At 39.8% G+C, this 21,559-nt stretch overlaps 1 protein-coding gene across 2 annotated transcripts in view; it reads left to right on the top strand.

Annotated features, from left to right (window-relative positions):
* The first annotated feature begins 253 nt into the window (after nt 1-253).
* The window catches only part of HPGD (15-hydroxyprostaglandin dehydrogenase), a 30,261-nt gene continuing 8,955 nt past the window's right edge, over nt 254-21,559 (top strand). Inside the window, exons 1-5 of one of the 2 annotated variants that reach the window (XM_034661378.1) lie at nt 262-474; nt 701-896; nt 1,189-1,312; nt 4,440-4,546; nt 12,568-12,664. In XM_034661378.1, the coding sequence (XP_034517269.1) occupies nt 804-896; nt 1,189-1,312; nt 4,440-4,546; nt 12,568-12,664 (421 nt within the window). In that variant the 5' untranslated portion in view covers nt 262-474; nt 701-803. Of the gene's footprint in view, nt 897-1,188; nt 1,313-4,439; nt 4,547-12,567; nt 12,665-21,559 lie in introns of both variants that reach the window. The other variant, XM_034661379.1, reaches the window with a different exon arrangement.

A 21,559-nucleotide genomic window follows, 5' to 3' on the forward strand; every position in this document is an offset into this window, starting at 1 on the left:
ATAACAAGAAAAAAAGTGCTTAGGTCAGAAGAACAGCCCTGGCTGAATGCATCCTGGATGCACAGCTTATACTCAAGTTCCTGGAGGACTAAGAACCTCTTTCCCATACTGACAACTGAGAGCCTCCAAAGCCAGTATGATTCAGTGAGTAAGCACTCCATTGAACCAACAGTTCACCAGGCTAACAGCGACTCTCCAAGTCCTGTGCAAGTAAATGATCACCGTTCTTGTGGAGCCCTCTCAAGACGACACACAACTGACACTCCAGCCGCCAGAACATGGGAATTCAGACATAAATTCAGACTGAGACAAAGAGCAACATCCCTAAGATTTTGCTCTGTTCTCTAGTTTTTGTTTTGTTTTTTATTTGGGGGGGGCGAGAGAGGGGAGGACGTTAGGGTAGGAGGAGGAAAGCAAGCTCCCGAGCCCCTCCTCTGCCCTCCTCTTATCCGGGTGGTCTTTAGCGCCCTGAAGGTAATCTGTTTTTGTTTTTGTTTTAATAAATAACCTTTCTGTTTTTCCTGTCAGCGCCCTGCCAGCCACCCAGTCAGAGGCTAAGGGGAGGCTCTGACCCGGGCTGCGAGTCAGGAAGGCAAAGATCGCGAAGCTTGGCGTCTCGGAGCGGAGCGCTCAGGGCCAGGTGACACAGCTGTGGGTTCCGCGGCGCTGGCTTGACAGTTTCATCCCCGCCCACTCGCAGGAGAGCGCTCGGCAGGGCTGCACGCGCGCGCGCAGGGGGCCATAAAAGCTGCGGCCGCGCGGAGACGCCGAGCTCGCCCACCGCCCGGAGCAGCTGCCGCACCATGCACGTGAACGGCAAAGTGGCGCTGGTGACCGGCGCGGCGCAGGGCATCGGCAGAGCCTTTGCGGAGGCGCTCCTGTACAAGGGCGCCAAGGTAAGCGTGGCGCCCGGCCGCGGAAACTTGTCTCCCCACCCCGAGACTCGCCCACCGGCCAAAGGACTCCCCGGGGAGCCAAGGCCCCGCGTCCCGGGCTGCCCACCTTGCCGCTTTCAAAAGCCAGCGCTGAGGCTGACGGTCTGGAGCCGACCTCGAAAGCGGCTGGGGAGGGACCCCGAACTTTAATTGCAGAATCTGAGGTCCAATAGGGGAGCGTCCTAGTGTTTATTTACTGTTCGTCTGTTTCACGAGCTGCGCAGGACCTCGATGCCTCTACTCTTGTCTATAGGTAGCGCTGGTCGATTGGAATCTTGAAGCAGGTGTAAAGTGTAAGGCTGCCCTGGATGAGCAGTTTGAACCTCAGAAGACTCTCTTCGTCCAGTGCGATGTGGCTGACCAGGAACAACTGAGAGGTAAGAGAGGGGAATCAGTCCATCAATACGGAACATGCCTTCAACAAGCAACGACCTGAAGGCAGCCCGGGGCCCGAGAGCCCCCCTCCGTGCAGGCAGATCGGCTACCTCCTGGAGAGCAGCCACTTACAAGCTCCAATAGATAGCTTGGACTGTTATGTTTCCTACTGACATCCCGATAGCCATAAAAACTAAGGGGGGAAAACCAAGACTGCTTGAGAAATCTTTTATTTTAGTCATTTGGCAGCACATAATGTAATCAAAATTCCTTTGTGTATTCAAAGACCGTGTTGCTGCAGTAATTATTAAGTGATTGAAATTGCAGATGGAACTTGGAAAATTGAAGTAGGCTAAGGGACTGTGGCAAACAACTTCTCCCAGAACGCTGGAAGATGCAGAGTCCAATGACAACCAAATGTGGCAATGTTTCCTTTTATACATACTAGAATGCAAGATCAAGCATCATCATCACAGACGTGCTAGACGCTTTCAACCAAATGTTCTCTCTGGTTTTTCCCCTCTGAAATGGTACTTTAAAAATAATAATAGCTGTACTGCTGTGTTAGAATTGCAGAAGAAAAGTTTCTATCAGACTTTCCTCAACACTTTCCTGTTTCCGGTCTGCTCCCTTAAAATAGAACAATCTACTTGTAGATATCAAGGACAGTATTGGTGTGTACAATAAACAGATTTGGTCATATGGAGGCCTGATAGATCTGCATGAAAAAATACTTTTTTTCTTTTCTGGGAAAGAAGTAGAAAAATAAAACATGTATTTCACAAAGTTTATTAGAAGACTAAATTGTTAGGCACATCCTTAATCAAGGGGACGGAAATCTTCCATAAAAGTCACTCTAGTACTCCTGTTCTTAAATGAACACTGAAAATGTGAATTTCTTTGAAATGTTGGGATATTCTATAAGAGGGTGAAGATGGAGTGGTACCTTAGAAGGGTCTCCTACAGCTAAAGGAAATTGTTTTAAAGGAAATTATGTAATTAAATCTGAAAATCCTAATAAAGACGTATAACATGAATTACAAGCACAGCTAGAAGGTCTGTGAACCACAGTGCTAGTGGAACGTATTTTGCCAGAGGATAAAGTTTTGTGATTATGCATGATATTTTGGATCAAGGATAAAGTCATGGCAAATCCCAACGTCCATGCTGATGAAATAGGAAACAATATAGATCATCTGAAAGCTATTTCTGCCTGAATTTATGTAGTTTCACGTGTGATATTTAACCTTAATTGTTTTGCTTCCCAGTATTTAAAATTAGTAACTTGGCTGTAAACACATTCCTTAAGGATAAGTGATTGTGGAGGAGGAAACTCAGACACGTAATAAGTGACCAGGAGAAGGCATGTTGGTCATGAGAAATCCACATGCTGTCTGCACATCAGCATTTATTTGCATTTAAGGAAGACATGGCCTTGACTCTCAACAATTTCAGGATTTAATGCAGTCTACAGCTTTTGAAACTGTTTAGGCTGTGGCCAAGGGAGACTTCTTTGAAATCACATAAATACGGAAGTGAAAAGTTTCTTAGAGATGATCTAGACATAATTCATATTGCAAATGAAAAAGTACAACATGGAGAGTACAGGTAAATTATAGAGTTCCCCAAGCTTCTAAATGTCATCAAGAGCTGAATCGTAAGCCATTTGAGCCCAAAATTCAGTGGTAGGCCAGAGAGAAGATGATGTATTAGATATTGATAAGGGCAGAGTATAAGGAATGCTTAGAGACCAGAATAAGGAAAGATAATTAAAGAAGCAATTAGACATATGTACTTAACAACCTAATTCTCTGTAAGATGGATGTGAGTTTTGAAGAGAACATGCTTCAGGTGGAATGAAAAAAAAAATATTCCTTAGCTATGTTCTGCTAGAGGACCTTTCTGGAATCAATTTTGAGATTTTAAGCAGTTTTAAAATTCCATGAAAAAGTAAACAGTTTTTATTTTGTTGTTTTCTATTCCAGTATGGTGAAGTACTGTAAATAATGGCCTTTGCAATATTTTTGGGAATTAACTTGCATAGTAATTTATCCATTTGGGAACTGATGAGTCCATGCCCTCTTCAATATGCCTGGTGGTTGTTAATAATTCTAGATTTTATTCAATCAAAATAAAGTTTGTGTGGATTTACTGTTTTCAAGGAACTCCTATATTGGCCCTAAGACCAGAGAATACATTTCTGTCATTTGGAAGAACAGCCATGATTGTTATCTTAGTCTCAAGTAATAGAGCTAGAACCAATGGTAAAAGGCCCGAAGAAAGAGTTTAAATCTATAGAACTGTTGTCAAAGGCTGCTTTGAGAAATAATGTGTTTCCTGATACAAAAGTGGTAAAGCCAAGTATGAACTCGCTAAGGAGGGTTTGCAAGGACTGGACTGGGCATGTGGTTGGACAATATATGAATGAACTTCAGGCCTCAAGATCTATGCAGACTTTACCCTGGTAAACAGTTTTTTTTAACACAAACTAGTAATACAAAGTAGCAATAATAGTGAGAGAAAAGAATGAATAGTAAATATTGAAGTTACAGTATCCAAATCAACTGAATGAAAAGTACACTTTTACTTGCTGGGGTATCAGAGTCTCTCAAATGATCATAATGGGTCTGAATACGCAAGAAGACTTGTGTTTAATATAACATGGCTTATTAAAAAAGGATGTTTGTCATAGTTTAAGCCACAGAACTTCAGTAATTTCTTAAGGACAGAATTTTAGACTGTGTAAGCACGCACAGTGGGGGGAGGAACAGAGGGAGAGAATCTTCAAGCAGGCTCCCCACTGAATGCAGAGCCCCCAGTATGGCTCAATCTCTCATGACCTGAACCGAAACCAAGAGTCAGGTGTTCAACCAGCTGAGCCACTCAGGCACGCCAGATTACACATTTCTAACAAGTTTGGAGGTAATGCTGTTACTGCTGTTGGCTCACAAACCACACTTTGAGAAGCAAGGCATTAAGTCACAGTCTAAGAGTATAATTTTCATTATAAAAGTAGATAAATGAAAATTCATTTTAGGGCGCAGGGTAAGATTGAAGTGTACATATGGAACATAAGAATGTATCTATAATGTCGTCGTCTTCTTCTTCTTCTTCTTTTTTTTTACTTAGATACCTTTAGAAAAGTTGTAGACTGCTTTGGAAGACTGGACATTTTGGTCAATAATGCTGGCGTGAATAATGAGAAAAACTGGGAAAGAACTGTGCAGATTAATTTGGTAAGCTATCTTTGCCATGTTTATTGTCTAAATTTATTTAAAAAATGATGCTTTTAAAGAAGAAAAGGTTCGTTCGTTCATGGGATCAATACAAGGACTACAACATTAAGAAAAGGGAAGTTGCAGAAAGCTAGAAAAGAAGAATTCCCCTTTACAAATGGAAAGACATTTGAGACTTCTATAACACAAAAAATCTGCCTTAAAAATCTTCAAAGGAAATATGAAAAAAAAAAACCCAGTTTATTGCATCACTTAGGTCTCAGCAAACTATGATCCACAGGTGAAACTAGCCTGCCACCTGTTTTTGTAGAACTTGCAAGCTAAAAAAAAGGGTCTTATATTTTTTAATGCTTGAAAAAATGGAAAAAGAACATGAACTATATGACTATATGAAATTCATATTTCAGTGTCTATAGTTTTATTGGAGCACAGCTCCAGTCATCCATCTACATATTGTCTGTGGCTACTTTTTGTTTCCGCAGCAGAGTTGAATAGTTGTGAAGATGACCCTATGATGTGTAAAGACTAAACTATTTATCATCTGGCCCTTTATAGAAAAATATTTGTCAATCCTGGCTTAACTTATTTATTTAAACACTAAATCTTCATTTAATTCCAGAAAGAGAATTGAAAGCAAGGTTAAAATGACAGACTTCGTAATTACTAGAATTTTTATACTGAAAGTGTGTGTATAATTTCTTCAATGTTTGATGATCATTTAGCTCTTAAATTACAAAACTGTAGAATTAGGAAATAAAATTTGTTTATCCTCTGTATCACAAGTTTGTTGGTTATCCCATTTTACAGGCACACTTGACATAAGATAGTGGGGGTTAGTAAAACTTAAACCTTAGCCAAAGCAAGTTGTAGGAGCTAGGCTGTGCACAGGATCACCCTGCCCTTGGAAGGTCATTCTCCTAGTCTTGCAAAGCAGGTATGTGTCAAGTATGGAAGGACCACTGTGTGTGTATAAATATATAGGGAGTGGCCCTCTACTTCATGATACCCTCCTGGGAGATGATAAACTCCTTAAAAACAGGATGTGTTATGTTTTTTCTTTCTTTCTCAGTAATCGACATAGTATCTTAAAGATAGTGCTTAGTCAATAAATGTTTGACTTGAATCTACATTACCATGAATAATTTCTGAACTGTGATAACTTGATGGGAGTAATGAGAATTACACTACCTCACAAAAGAGCTGAACCACTTTGATAAGGGTACAAAGTTTCTCCCAAAACTTGACAGTTGCCTTAAGTCCTTTAATTGAGAATGAAAGGTACTCCTTCTAGTTCTTTTTAAAATTTGTCTCAAGTGTTCCTAGATATCATCAGATTTCAAAATAGCTTTAAAATTTGTCAAATTTCCCCCAAAGTCTTTCTGGGATATGTGTGTGTGTTTAGAAACCTGATCTGTCAACATTTATGTTAAATTTGTCTCTTGCTGACAGTATAGCATGAGCTCTTATTTTTTAAGTCACATCTGAGCATATCTGCATTTTGTATCTGTGAATTTAAGCCACTTATATTTATTATTACCTTTTATTGGGATTTATGTCTTATACTTTTTTTCATATTTTATTTTTTAATTAATTTTTTAAAGATTTATTTTAGAGAGAAAGAGAGTGAGTAGGGGTAGGGGCAGTGGGAAAGGGAGAGAAAGAGAGAGAAGCAGATTCCCTGCTGAGTGCGGAGCCTGATGTAGGGGTCAGTCTCACAACCCATGAGATCATGATCTGAGATGAAATCACGAGCCAGTTACTTAACCAACTGAGCCACCCAGGCACTCCTTCAGTTCATATTTTGAATTTACTAAGTTTTCTTTTTGCTTTTGATCTTTTTCCATTCTTTTCTTAAATTCCACTGGATACCTTTAATTTTTTTCTGCTAGTAAGAAAATTGTACATTTTATTTATTTTTTAAAGATTTTATCTATTTATTTGAGAGAGAGAGAGAGAGCATGCACACAAGTTGGGGGAGGGGAAGAGGGAGAGGGAGAAGCAGACTCCCCACTGAGCAGGGAGCCCAACTCGGGGCTGGATCCTGGGACCCCAGAATCATGACCTGAGCTGAAGGTAGATGCTTAACTGACTGAGCCACCCAAGCACCCTGAAAATTATACATTTTATTAATCTTTGGTGGTTGTCCCTGACTTATTATGAACCATATTTAATAACATCCTTTGGTTGCCAGATGGGAAAAAAATGAATATATAACCAATTGAGAACTTCAGGAATATTTAAGAATATATTTTTATAAACTTAATGGTACTTTCCACAACCATATAAAGTGACAAGAATTTCTTTGAATCCAGCTCTGCTAGTGAAAAAGCACAAGTCACACAGGAGTTTTCTCACTACTGATATTTTTAATAGTTTCACCAGTAATATCTACAGATATTTTATAGACGGAGGTCACTAGGGTATAAAGTTCCTGTATTCCTTGCATTCATAATGGACACCTACTGTGTCTTTTCTGTAAGAAATCAGCTGTCACGGTGCCCATGTGGCTCAGTCGGTTAAACGGTTAAGCATCTGCCTTAGGCCAATGTCATGATCCTGGGGTCCTAGGATGGAGCCCTGCATTGGGCTCCCTGCTCAATGGGGAGTCTGCTTCTCCCTCTCCCTTTGCCTTTCTCTCCAGTCGTGCTGTCTCTCTGAAATAAATAAATAGAATCTTAAAAAAAAAAGACAGAAATCAGCTCTCAGAAAACTGTGCAATGATTAGAGTTAATATAAAGAACATGAAAATAGTGAAGAGATTATCACAAAGGTAATAGGATTAGAATTATTAATCTTTGTCTGGCTGAAAGGACATGTTTGCTTTAACATAGCCTGGGTGAATAAACACTTGCTGCAGGCTACACATTCTTACATTATCTTCAAATAGAAAATTCTAGAAGACCAGGAGAATTTTATTTGACTCCTTTGGTTACAACTCACTCTCTTGGATCCTTCCGTCATTGAAATTATCTGGCCTTTATTTTTCTTTGGACTCGGCTGACATAGGCCACTCTTTAGCTCAACTCCAGGAACTAATGACATTTATTAATTTTAGAGAGCAAGATATAACCTTTGTTACCTATATATAAGTTGAAAACATGTTAATTCTCCTCCTACCTGCAACACCCTGCTCAAGAGATTAGAGTCTGACCTATCATTATCCTTCCAACTAGATTATCTCTGTTAGTATAATGCAAATATTTGTGTTTGGTTTATATATTTTTTAGACTCTGGATGTAATTTGCCTCCTTTTGTGATACCATGTCTGTTCTTTTGCATGTTCCTCTATGTTCCTGTCCCTGTTAGAGTAACCACTTAGTTAAAGGACCTCACCACATATCCCTTCCTCTTCTGGAATCTTGTACACCGTAATGATAACATTCTTATAGGGTTAACAAATTTTAAAATTTTATTAGAATTATTTTTATACCTGTGCAATTTATGCCAGTATGCTATAAGCTCTTTCAAGGCATAAAATTTTTATTTTGTGTACAGAGAAGATGTTCAATTTATATTTATTGGATACATAAACAGCTGTTCTATGATATTTTACATACATGGATATTCATTTCTGCATTTCAGTACAATGTTTGGATTATTTCCTACATCAGTGTTCCCAAGCTGGATCATCTGTCCTTCTACTTTTACTCCTTAACAAACTTAACCACTTCCTTATCCTTAACTCAGCAAATTTCACCATTTTTCCCACACAAGAGATACATTAAACCTCTTCCCATTCTTTCGTTTCCATTAGGCTATTGTGTGCTTCCCCCTTAGTCTGCAACCAACCGCGGTGGCTTTATTTATAGCTACCCAGAGCTCCTTAGGAATGTTCAGGAAAGACTGAATCTTTGAATAACTCTCAAAGGTTACTCTGGCAATTGGGTGGGCGGAGGTAGACTTAACTTTGAATATTGATAACGTCATTCTGTAATATACTTTTTTAACTTTCTGATCTTTAATAAGCCTAAATAATTCATTCCCATTCAGGTGGGATTTATAACCTAATTTGCACATGTAACTAACATATATTGAATCCCTTAGTGTACTCAGATAAAAACTGAACAAGATAGATGGCTTACTGAGGATGATTATTTTTTCAGAAATACAAGGGTTGACTAAAGATTTGCACTAGTAGGGATATACATCTAGAATCCGTCAAAACTAGATGACAGCCCTGAACTTAGAGTTCATGAACTCTTATTTCATTTCTCTGGTCTTGAATTTCCCAGTTGTGAAAGGATGGAGATAATTTCCTTACCTGGGAGGATGGTTAAGCTTAAATAAACCCTAACTTACATGAGCACCCAGCACAGTGCTACTACGTACTGTCAGTCCATAAATTACATTTCTTCTCCAGAATGTCAAAACTTACATCTTCTTCATTATTTCAATCTCATTTCTATATGTGGTGGATTCCTCTGCCCTACTCTACCTCTAAGGAAGAGTTGAGAAGATGGGTAGAAATGTTGTCAAATGTACTCCCTTTTCTTGGCTCCCAAGGATGTTGATTACAAGTTAAATTAGTAACTTCTCTCTGTTACTCTTACTCCATAATATTTAAAGATCTAGTTGAATGAATATGGTTAGGCAGAACTTGCTAAATTTTAAGTAGCTCTGCAAGGGGGAATACAATAATATTTACCACATAAGCAAAAATGGAAAAAGAATGAACACAGAGAAACAAAGATGAACAAGGATTTCAGAAAAAAAGTGGTCATCCATATTAATACTCCTCGAGAATTGGGCTGGAGAAAAGACAAGAAACCTGAAAGGCAGTGTTTCATGATTTAGATGACAGGATTTTTAAAATTAGAGTTAGAGTGTAGCACAAAAACCAGAAATAAACTAAAAGGGACCTCAGAGGCGAGGAAGACAGGATAAGGAAAATGATAGATTAGGAAATTTCAGTAGTGAATACATGCATGTGTGCTTTTTATATATAGGTTATGGAAATATATATGATATAGAACATATTGTATATTATATATAATAATATATATTATATTACATATATATAGTAAGAAGACATGATGCCTGCTAAGAAGAGTTAAACAAATATGCTATTACCATTTATCCATTTAGCTTTGTCACCTAAGAATTATTCCCAGTACAGGGGAATTTATGAGTAGTTGTAACTTACAGGGTACTTTAATCTGTGGAAAAAACTAATTTAAGATTTGGAATATGGCACAGTTTAATTTTGGCATTACATACAAAAATTATTCATAACCAAAACTATTGAGTAAGCATGTGTTAATTAGATCATTTTGTCAGTAAGTGAATTTTTATTCACACTATGTGAAATTAGCCATAGGATTTCCTTTTTCTTTTTTTGAGAGTCGAGTACAAAATTTGTTGAAGGTCAAATACAAAATTGAGAGCACCTTTATGATAGACTAAAATAATACTATAGGTCCCTGCTATTTTGTGTTTGTAGCTAGAACATGTCTATAATTTTCATTTTCTTTTTTTTCCTCTAGATGCCTACTGTTTTAATGACCCAATCTATGTGATACATAAACATTGCCAAGGGACAAGAAATGTTCTTAGAATACTAACAAAAACATTTTATTCTGTGGTTTCTTAACATTTCCTTGAATTTATTATCTGGGATAAGGAAGAGATTATTGTAGAAGAGGAGGTGAAAATATCACATACGCCCCAGCCAAAGCATTGAACCCTGTTTTGTAGATTTATTCCAAGAACACTTTCACTTGAAAAGTTTCTCAGTTCTTAACTTGATAATGGATGAGAAAATAATCCTTTGTCTTCCTCCACCAAAGACCTTGGAAATAAACCTTCTTTTAAAACAAAATAAATAAAGCTTAAATATTCCCAAGCTTTCTATCTGGCTGCATCTTGTAGATGTTGAAAACACAAAAGCAGGGCGTCAGCAAAGCTGTAAATACCTGAGAATAAAAGCATAGCACCAATATGCGTAAACAGAAATTCTGTCCAGACATGCTAGAGACTTAAGCAGAAACTACCAGAATCTAACTGACTTCAGTTATTTCAGCCATGTACATTTTTTCCTTCTTATATAAACCATTTAATGTTTTGTATTTTATATTGTAAAGGGAATCATCTGGAGATTTTACTCATTCTCCTTAAGCCTTCTTAATATCAAACTGACACATGGCTTAAGAAATAGAATCTTCAATTTACTTTTTTGTTCTAGAACTACTATTAGGTAGAGTGGCAACATTGAATGCTTGTCAGGAAACGCCAAATGGACTTTTCAAAATAAAAAGAAGGTAACCACCACTATTATTCCCTCAGTTTCAGACTCATTTCTGTCGTATCATTTTTTTTTTGTAGTATTGTAAAGAATACAAAAAGTAGGAATTAAGATGTCAAAAGAAAATGTTCACCTTCTCAAAGTCTGAGTTGGAAGGGAGAAGAGTTCTTAAATCTAAAAGGGAAAATAAAGTTTCCAATAGAAGTTTTGTACCACAAGTTGTTTTTGGTAGTGGAGAATTCGCCAATGTTAGAATACAACAGGGGTGCCTGCATGGCTCAGTCAGTGCGGCCTCTGCCTTTGGCTCAGGTCATGATCCCAGGGTCCTGGGATCAAACCCTGCATCAGGCTCCCTGCTCAGCTTCTCCCTGTGCCGCTCCGCCTGCGTGTGCTCTCCTTCGCTCTCTCTGTCTGACAAATAAATAAATAAAATCTAAGAAAAAAAAAAGTACACAGAAAAGTTGCCTACTCAGGGAGGTGAATAACCAATCAGAGTAAACTCTCAAAAAAACAGTGCAAGAGTGATGAACAAGATTAAGTGACAGACATTACAGAAGACCCTGTGTCCAACTGACCGAAAGTCAGGGTCCTGAAACTGAGTAAAAGAGTTTTGTGATCTCACCACACAGAGGTCGGGAGTGCTTGATACTGCAACACAGTGATCTCAGAACCCAGTGTCTTTTCATTTCTCCAGTCCGCTGCCCTTCACAGACCTTTCATTTTAAGGACGTAACTGTGTATTCCGGCTATCACACCCATACAAAGGGATGCAAAAGGACTGATGCAATCATTTCTTTCTGATTTTCTTAAAAACAACAGTCTTTTTGGCCACAGCCTCTTCCACCACCCCTCCCTGACCTGGCCCTCCAGCTGACGGCTCCTCAGGGGTCCCTGGCTAGAAATGGGTCACATGTGGGCCCCTAAACCAGTCACTAGCAAAGAGAGTGGGATTTCTGCGACTGAACTAAATTCATCAGTGTCCACACTAAACCTGGGGAGATCACCTTCCTCATGCATCACATGAGGAAGAAGTAGATACAAATGCCAAATAGATTTTTTATTAGAAATTTTTTTAGGGGCGCCTGGGTGGCACAGCGGTTAAGCATCTGCCTTCGGCTCAGGGCGTGGTCCCGGCGTTGTGGGATCGAGCCCCACATCAGGCTCCTCCACTATGAGCCTGCTTCTTCCTCTCCCACTCCCCCTGCTTGTGTTCCCTCTCTCACTGGCTGTCTCTATCTCTGTCAAATAAATAAATAAAATCTTTAAAAAAAAAAAAAGAAATTTTTTTAAAAAAGGACATGAAAACTGTAGGAAATCAAGGGTTTCCACTGTTACATATCCCAAGATGCAAGATAATTAAACAGAGCAGATGAATGTGAAAGACCCGGATCTGAGACCCATATGCTAAGAAGGGTAAATAAATTTTGTGCCCAATATCTAGAGAAGAAAAAGAACACTGCATGTACCATTCTCGAAGATGCTGAGGTTTGAGGTCAATGACAACACCATGGGAATACAACATTTTTCGTCAGGTCTCAGACTGGGCAACTAAGTGGAGTTTTGCAAAGACGTGAGCAGCTTCCCCACTGCAGGCAAACAAAAGAGAAGCTAGTCAATGACTCATTTTAAAAAAAAAGCAAGCGGCCACTTGAAAACCTTTTGGTGATAGTATTTGGAGAAATCTCCCTGGGTGTCTGCAATTGCCATAAAAACTTCAGTCTGTGATACATGATAAGGTATAATGGCTATGTTGCTTTTCCTGTTTATGTCTCTGGATTAGGTTTCTGTTATCAGTGGAACCTACCTTGGCTTGGATTACATGAGTAAGCAAAACGGAGGTGAAGGCGGTGTCATTATCAATATGTCCTCTTTAGCAGGTAAGGACAATTCCGACATTCATAATAATTTCCTATTGGTAATTTGGACCACAACAGTAATCTTCAAAGTGTATTTATTATCAACTCAGGTTGGGAATTGAAAATGTGTTTAATTGCTTTGTTTTGTTTTGTTTTTTACTGACTCTATGGAATTTTCTATTGCATAATATCAGAAGTTTGAAGTGTATGTTTACTTCTATTATTTTAAATTGTGACTTTTTAAGCTCCCTTACTGTGGCACTGAGCAGTAATGCATATGAAAGCATCTTTGACAAAGTAAGAAGTGTTAAAACACAGTTAAGGTATCTCTACTCCCACGTGATTTTAGAGAGAGTATATGATTTTAAAATATGGCATATATAGTAGCTGGGATCTGTTGTAGGGGAGGCCAGACTTCACCTGTAGCTTCTTAGGGTCTCTGGCTGGGCCTGAGAATTAAATTGGCGTTAAGGCAGATGAACAGGAAAAAAGCGTATAGATTTTTATGTGTACGTGGGAGCCCCCATAGGAAAACCAAGACCCAAGAATGGCTAGGTCTAAAAGTTTATAAACAAGGTTGAACAAAGAGAGGTAATTGTGGGAAAGTCACTAAAATATATAGGGGGCCTAAAGGAAGATGAGAGTTATTTTAACAAGGTCTGTACAGATTTCCATTGGCCTCAAATCCCCATCTCTGGTGATAAGAATATTTCCTTCCTACGGGTATAGGAAGAACATATTTTACATCGGAGTTTTATCACCTGCTTTCAGGAGGAAAAGGAGAGGTCGGAGAGCCCTTCTTGTACCTGCCCTTTTTCAAGTGCCTTTAGCTCCAAATAATCCTTATGCCGTGACACATTTTAGGGTGACTCGTTCTGCCACCCTTCAATGTTAAACTGCTATGATAAATAGACCCAAACATGTAATAACTTCAATATAGTATAAGCTTATTTCTCACTCATATATCAGTCCCAGGCAGGATCCTTGTTGCCAGGAGCCTCTTTTACATGCAGTCATTGGGAAAACCAGGCTGGCTGAGCTCTTTGACATGGGGCTTCCATAGTTTTGCTGGTGGGAGTGGGGTACGGTGGGGTGGGGGACTCCTTTCTCTGCAGCAGAAATAAAGAGAGCACTGAGGGGGCAAAGCTGCTTTTCTAAACAGACCCTCTACCCCCAGCCCAGTAGTGGCAAACCGCACTTCTATTCAGGTTCCAGAACAGAATTTGATCTCGTGGCTCACCTAACTACAAGAGAGTCTGAGAATATATTCTGGTTCTGTGCCCAAGCAAAGAATGGATTCCTATAGACGGCTAACTGTCTTTGCCACAACGTGCAGTCCACACTCTGTTTTATTCAGGGCAGTAGGATTTAATACCACCCGATACCATGTTACTCAATAGTGGCTGTAAGTCTTTGGCAGGAACTTTTGGAGCAACTTAACCAGATGACTTGACTTCTAAATTTCTTGGGGAAAAAAAAAATCACAATGCTGCTTCAGTAGTTCAAACGAGATTCTGAAGATTTAGAAGTCGGACCAGTATTGACAGCGATTGTCTAAACTCTGCATGTCCCAAAGTAGGGAGACTTCCTTACACTATCTGGTTTCAGTCGCCTGGTAATTTCAGAACAGGTGTTCAGAACCGGTGTTCCCGCCTCTCCCAGTGTGCCCCACCTCCTAGTTCCAGTTGTATTTCAGGGATCAGGTGTGGAGGCACCTGTGACCACACCAGAGATCTGATTCTCAGCATTGTTCTTTCTCCTTCCTCTGGGCATCATTGTCAGATGGTCCTTAAGCCTCTCTCTGTAAACCTGCCACCAAGGGAGGCTTAGAAATCTCCTTCTTGAGAAGTTCTCAAAAAACAGACTAACATCTCAGTTTCTGGGTTGCTTAAAGACAAAATGACATCCCTGAAGTTATTATAGAACCAATTCTACAAGTTTTTCAGGGTAACTTGGGTTATTTTTCCTAATGTAATGTCTACTTACAAATGATAACAATTCAATTCTGAGGATGTGGTAAAAGGTGAGAGCATGGGCGAGACTTAATTATTTGGCCCAAGAGAGGGCCACATTTTAGATTCTGGGAGTCTGAAACCCTAGAGTCAAATTGCCAACTCTCTATCTGCACTATTTTGAAATGAAATTATAAGGGAAAAATATGTAAATGATTGGAGGATTAACAAGAAGTACTTGATATCTTAATAAAAATAGAAACATAGAAAAACCTGGGGTGGTGATCAAGAGAGAATCCCATGGGTTGTGTCTTGAAGCTAAAGGGCTAACAAGCATGTTAGCATGAGCCCTTCCAGGGAGCCCCTTGCTCTTCTGTCACTGGAAGTCTTTCGTTCCCAGGAAGTCTGGAAGCCTCAGGGTTGGATCAGTTTAGCACTCTGTTCGAGACATTCTGTACGGTAAAAGGAGGCTTTAAAAAAAAAAAAAAAAGAGGCTTACTTGCCTCAGAGCATGAATAAAGAAATGCAATGTACTACTGCCTCTTAGCCAATAAAAATATTTAAATGTGTCATCATACTTAACATTCATTGAGCACTTACTGTTTACACAATACTATTTTAAACACCGTGTGTGCATTACCTCATTTAATACAACCACCCCGTGAAGTAGATTCTGTAATCTGCATTTCGTAGGGAAGGACATCGAGGCAGGAGAATATGAGTATCTTGCACAAGCTTGCACAGCAAGGAAGCGGTAAAGTGGGAATTCCCATGCAAGCACCTGATACAAGACCTCTTCTGTCTTAACCACCAGGTTATCTCACTCTCTTGTCTGTGAGATTGTTAATTTGGCTCTCCATCCGTGACTACTTTAGTACAACTGAGAGGTCAAAGAAACTGAATTCCTATAACTCGGTGAAGCCAGTGAAATGTGCTAGTTGTCTTCAGGCCTTCTGGGTACTGCTTTAATCTCAAGACCACATGACTAAACCTCAGTGATATCTTAAGCTTTTGCCCCGTTCGACACACAGAGTAAAGCCCTGAAAACATCTGAGGAGCTTACCAAAGTCACAAGTCAAAACACGTCACTGAGAAGTGCAATTTAAGGATTACAATTAGACGTACACTTTGCTTTCTTAGCTAAGAGCTTGCTTTATCACACTACCCACCCCTGGGTATTCGTTCTCTTCTTACCTGTTTCAGAGTCAACATTTGGAACCATGTGTGGATCTTTCTCTAATCATGCAGATGAAACAGTGAATAAATACAAATTCAGCGATAAGATCAGTTTGGCTTCAAATTACCTTTCTGGCACTCTTAGAATTTAATGAATATCATAGCATTCCAGACTTCTTCTCCACGTAATATTCCTCCCAGCCAGCAGGGTAACTCTACTTATAATGGTTATGTAGCTTATCTCTGTCCATTCTGTTTAATGTGGTGCCTTCATCCTTACATAGGGCCGTACCCTCCCTCCATAACGCCCAAGCTCCATACATGATGCCTTTATACTGTTTCTTTTTTGTCACTGGTCAAGCTGGACAGGCCCTGCCACCTCTCCTCCCACCCCAGGCTTTGGCACTAAGGTGCTTTCCTCTCACAAAGAAGATGCAGGAAGATGCTTTGCCTTGTATTCTATCCACTCACCAAGATCGTCTCGTCTTCCCACAATAAGATTAGTTTGATAAACACTCAGGATTTTGTAATATTAGAAAAAGATCAGTGAGAACCTCTCTGGCCTCACGTTTTCCTCAGAAATTGTACCAACAGTTTTATACCCTTGAAGTCATTGCCTGTTGGGAGAAGCCAGATGACCAAAAAGGTCTTTGAGGAGTTACCAGAGTCAAAGTACTTTTTCCCCCAAGCTTTATTGAGGTATAAATGACAAAATTTAGGAAAGATATTTCTAGTGCTTGCTTCCTCTTGTTTTCTGAAAGAGTTTTTTGAACCTTCTTTCCTCAGACTTGTTCCTATTTTTTCCCCTGTTGCTCAGACTGTTAAAGGAATAGCTGCAGGTGCTGTTGAACTCCACCGGTCTTTCCTCACGATCTCACATAGATTCACTGGAGTCCTTCACTGTCAGTAAAACCTTAAGTTGAAACACTGGTTTGGGCAGAGAAGTTAATGAGTAATGACCACTGACACCGACCAAGTATCAAATGCAATTAATAAGTTTAACAAACAGGAGTCAAGTGGAGAGGGATTCCTCCGCATGTTGAGGGAAGGGTGTGCGCCAGTTGGGAGCTCCAGAAGATGTTCTGAGCGCTGTTAACCACCTAGACTCTTCTCTAGAAGTTTCTGTCTATAAACACAGCATATAAAGCTGTGCTCATGTTGACATAGTCATCCTTAACTATTAAAAAAAAAAAAGTTGAGAGGAACAACAACAGGTCAGAATGAAGTCTGGTTTAACACAGGTCGTTCAACAGCTGTGCTCTGACCACAAGACTTCCCCTAAGAATCAAGTGTGCTTCTTATATAGTTAGTTGCTTCAAACAGTGGGAAAGATGGAGCGGTTGTCACAGGAAAAGCAATCTGCCTGCTAGTCCTGCCTCCGCCTGCCGCATGCTCAGCTGCTGAGGACCTGGTGCTCACTGGGGGCGTTCTCTGTGCCTTTGAGACAGTCACTCAGGGGGATCTTGTGAGAGATCCCAGTAGGGTCTTATTTACTGAGACTGAAAAAACAGTAAATAAGAAAACTTACTTTCTGAAAACATTTTGAGTTTCAAGAAAACACTTGAAAAATCATAGTTTTTTTTTTAACATGTCTTAAATACCAAGCCAGTATCACACTTATTTGAGCTATACTTTTCATCGAAACTGACATAATTAGCTTGCAGTTTGTGTTAAGGTGGGTGTGCAAAAGACACCACTTTGAGTAACGTATTCAACTTAATCAAAGATACATTGAGCATGTACGGAAGGGAAAAGGGGAATATGAAAGTAACTCGGCAAAATTTCTACCTGAAGAGCTGTGTATCAGTATCTCTTACCAGGGTGGCATAGACTTTTTAAACAGAAACATGATACTAAATTTCAAGGCACTGGGTCTCGCATGGCCTAAAAAGCAGTAGTTAGACTGGAATGTCACCTTCTTTCATCTCCAGGCCAAAAGTAAAAAGAATCATGTGGTCCTAACCTCTGCAAGTATTCTTGATACAAGGAAGAGGGCCTAACATGTTTACCACCTGCCAAGTCACAGGCGTTGTGATAAACTATTGTCTGTATGATGTCACATTTACCTTTTACCCAGTCCCTGCGGCTTATAGTCAAACAACTATATATAACTTGGAAAATGTGGTGAGAATTAGCAGTAGCAATAACGCAATTTTTATTTTGCCATTCTTAGTGTATGTCATAGACTAGATGATTCTATATTATCTGGATCTTTATTGGTCATACGGCAGCTGTTATGAATATGCCGAGCTGCCTTTCTTGTTTAGTACTGGCAACGTTCTTCGTGGTGTCCGTTTTGTTGTCTTACGGCTTAAAATTATTAAGAAGGCATAGACGAGAAAGAATCAATAAGAAAGATGAAATATTTATGAGTTGGCCTTTGAGGAATGGATAAAAAGACTGAGGGTTTCCTAGCCAGATTAGGAAATGAATCGTCTTCTGGAATCTAACATGCATAGTTATTACCTAGGGACTTGTTCAGATGTAAATTCTGACTCAGTAGGTCTGGGATGGGTTTCTTCTGATCCTAGCACAAGGCAATGCCTGGACTTTTAGGAGGAGTTTTGGTGGAACATTAGAAGCAACTTTCTAAGAATTAATGAAGTTCATTCTCAACAAACAAAATTACCTTTCTGGAAAGATTTTTTTATTACAGAAATGGTTTTAGGAACGTTTATACCACTTTTTATGTCATGTCACACTTTAAACCATGATTTGGGGGCGCCTGGGTGTCTCATTCAGTTAAGCATCTGACTCAAGATTTCAGCTCAGGTTGTAATCTCTGGGTGGTGAGAGCAAGCCCCGTGTGTCAGGCTCCGAGCTCAGGGGGAGTCTGCTTGGAATTCTTTCCCCTCCTCCTCCCTTGCCCTCTGCCCCTCCCCCTGCTCTCTGTCTCTCTAAAATAAATAAATCTTTAAAATAAGTAAAATAAATAAATAAAGCATGATTTGTTCATGGCAAACATGAAACTGGGGAAAAAGCAGCATCAGATAAGGTGTTCTGTTCTGTGGAACACCACATGATGAGGAAGTGCCCCCATTACTTTGGTCAGCTTTCTACAGGAACGGAGATAAACAGATTCTCACCAGTTCTCCCTTTTCCCTCATCTTAGAGAAATGGTAGTTATAAACGGAAAGGTGGGTACACGATTTCCTTTTTGATTGTAAAGAAAATGCAAGGGGTTCAGATCCCTGCTGTTCGGCACAGCTGCTGAACTACAGTTTATCATGCAAAGATTGGTATCTTTAGATTCTCAATTTATTTTCCTAAGTTGAATTTCTTTAGCACATCTCTGTAATCTACTTCATATGACTTCTTTTTTTTTTTTTTTAAAGATTTTATTTATTTAGTTGACAGAGATAGAGACAGCCAGTGAGAGAGGGAACGCAAGCAGGGGGAGTGGGAGAGGAAGAAGCAGGCTCATAGCGGAAGAGCCTGATGTGGGGCTCGATCCCATAACGCCGGGATCACACCCTGAGCCAAAGGCAGACGCTTAACGACTGCGCCACCCAGGCGCCCCTACTTCACATGACTTCTTTCCATTTAAAAGAAAATCTGTTTGGAGACCCAGTACAATTGCCCTGGCCAAGAAGATTTCATATTTTTGCACAAAATCTTTTTGAGCTTTTTACCTTCTTTGAGACGTAGAGATTAAAGCTATCTGTTGCCAATATGGGAAGAAAGAATATGAAAGATAGAAGAACTAATGTGGAAATGGAAATCATATTTTTTTAAATGAATTCCTTGTATGTTCTGTAATTGCACATGTAATTTTCAGGTATTTATATTTTTCTTCATAATTATCTCATCAGTCAGTAGCTATTGGTGTTATTATCCTGAGTGGTTGTAGAAAAAATTTCTCTATTTTGTGGGTAGAATTTCTCCTTCTATTGATTTTTTTCTAAATCTATTGTTAGGATAAACATAATCCTGTAACTAAGTAGACACGATATTTTGGAGTGAGTTGTTTTGGGATTCTAGAGTGAACTTAGCACCATGCTGGGTCTAGAATTTTAGAGATAAGTTTTAGAGAGTTGAGAGATAGAGAGTGTTAGAGATGAAGACTCTATTCTTAACCATTTAAATATAAGGTATCCGTTTTTATGCACAAATAAAAAATGTCTTTAAACAAAATGTCATTTCTTCAGAGACTGCCATCTCATTGCCACAATCCTTTATTTTGTTGTTGTTCTTAAATCCTCTGACATGAAGACCCTGTGCATATAGGTATTAATTTGCAAGATGTTAAAAACCCAAATTAATTCCAGCAGCTGGTCCTGTAGTCCTAATACTGGCAAAACTCCCCTAAAGTCGGAAGACTCGCACTGATCTAGCAGTTCACCCAGTGAAGTTCCCTGCACCAGGGGTCCTCCCATTAATCTGACACATTCAAATAGAGTGTGAGCAAGAGGGGCTATAGCACTTGAAAGAGAGTGAGCAAGAGAGTGAGCTTGAAAGAGAAAGAGAGCAAGAGAAAGTGAGCAATAGAGAGAGCACAGGAGCAGGGGCAGAGGGAGAGGGAGAAGCAGACTCCCTGCTGAGCAGGGAGCGGGACAAGGGGCTCGACCCCAGGACCCCAGCATCATGACCTGAGCTGAAAGCAGACCCTTAACCCACTGAGCCGCCCAGACGTCCCCCAATAGAGTGTATTTTAAAAACTACTTCACTATACCGTGTACTTGAAAGGTACTAAGCACGCAGATCTTAAAGGAATGTACTTCGGTAAATCCTCTTGAATTAAGATTAACAGCAGCCCGCGGTTTGCCAGGGATAAGAAAGCAAAGGAAGTTAGGACACTGGACCAGATTTGTGGCGTTTTAGCTCAAAATGTACATTTACATAAAAAGATATAATGTGGATAAATGAGCTTACAAAACAAGGTTTGGAGGTGTTTCATCTTAAGGAAAAATATTGGTATAAAATCATAGCAAACAGCGGTGTTTATTATGTGTCAGGTGCTGCTTAAAGTGTTTTATGTAAATAAGCTCACTGAAGACTCAGTGGCCACTATGAGGGCTCTACTGCCCAGAAGCAAAGCACCTTGAGAGCCAGCACTTACTCCTTCAAAGCCACATAGCTCATTGTGGTGGATTCAAAATTTGAACTGGGGGGCCACTGGGTGGCTCAGTCGGTTAAGCATCTGTCTTTGGCTCAGGTCATGATCCCGAGTCCTGGGATCGAGCCCCACGACGGGCTCCCTGCTCTTCAAGGAGTCTGCTTCTCCCTCTCCCTCTGCCACTCCCCCTGCTTGTGCGCGCACATTCTCTCTCAGATAAATTTAAAAAAGAAAATCTTTCAAAAAATGTTCTCACTGAGAAAAAAGATTTTTTTAACTCGGCCAGCCTCTACCCAAAGACCAAACCACTGTGCTATAGCCCCTCTTGACGACTTGGATTAAAAAGACATTTTTAAGTGGTTAAGTAGTATAAGAAAGTGTTGGTCATGAGATCTGTTTGATTGGAGGGTGAAATGAAAGCCCAAGTAGAGTGAGTTTTGTGCAGCAAATGGGAGACAAGGAGAGTAGAGACAGTGAATAGAGTAACTCTTTTCAGTACTTTGTGTTGTCAAGAGATGCAGAATTGTAGCTGGAGGAAACTGAGACCAGGGGTGTTACTTTTGGATGATTGATATGGAGACATGTTCATATCTCAAGGGGAATGATTCTCATTTGATTCTGCACATGATAACAGTGACCACTGTAGGCTTCTTAGAATACTATCTTTAATTTCTATGACACAGTGCTTAGCTTGTTTTCTTCCTAGCTCCACTGGTTCTTTCTTCTCAGTCT

This window comes from Ailuropoda melanoleuca, chromosome 5 (assembly GCF_002007445.2).
Source record: "Ailuropoda melanoleuca isolate Jingjing chromosome 5, ASM200744v2, whole genome shotgun sequence".
NCBI classification, from domain to species: domain Eukaryota; kingdom Metazoa; phylum Chordata; class Mammalia; order Carnivora; family Ursidae; genus Ailuropoda; species Ailuropoda melanoleuca.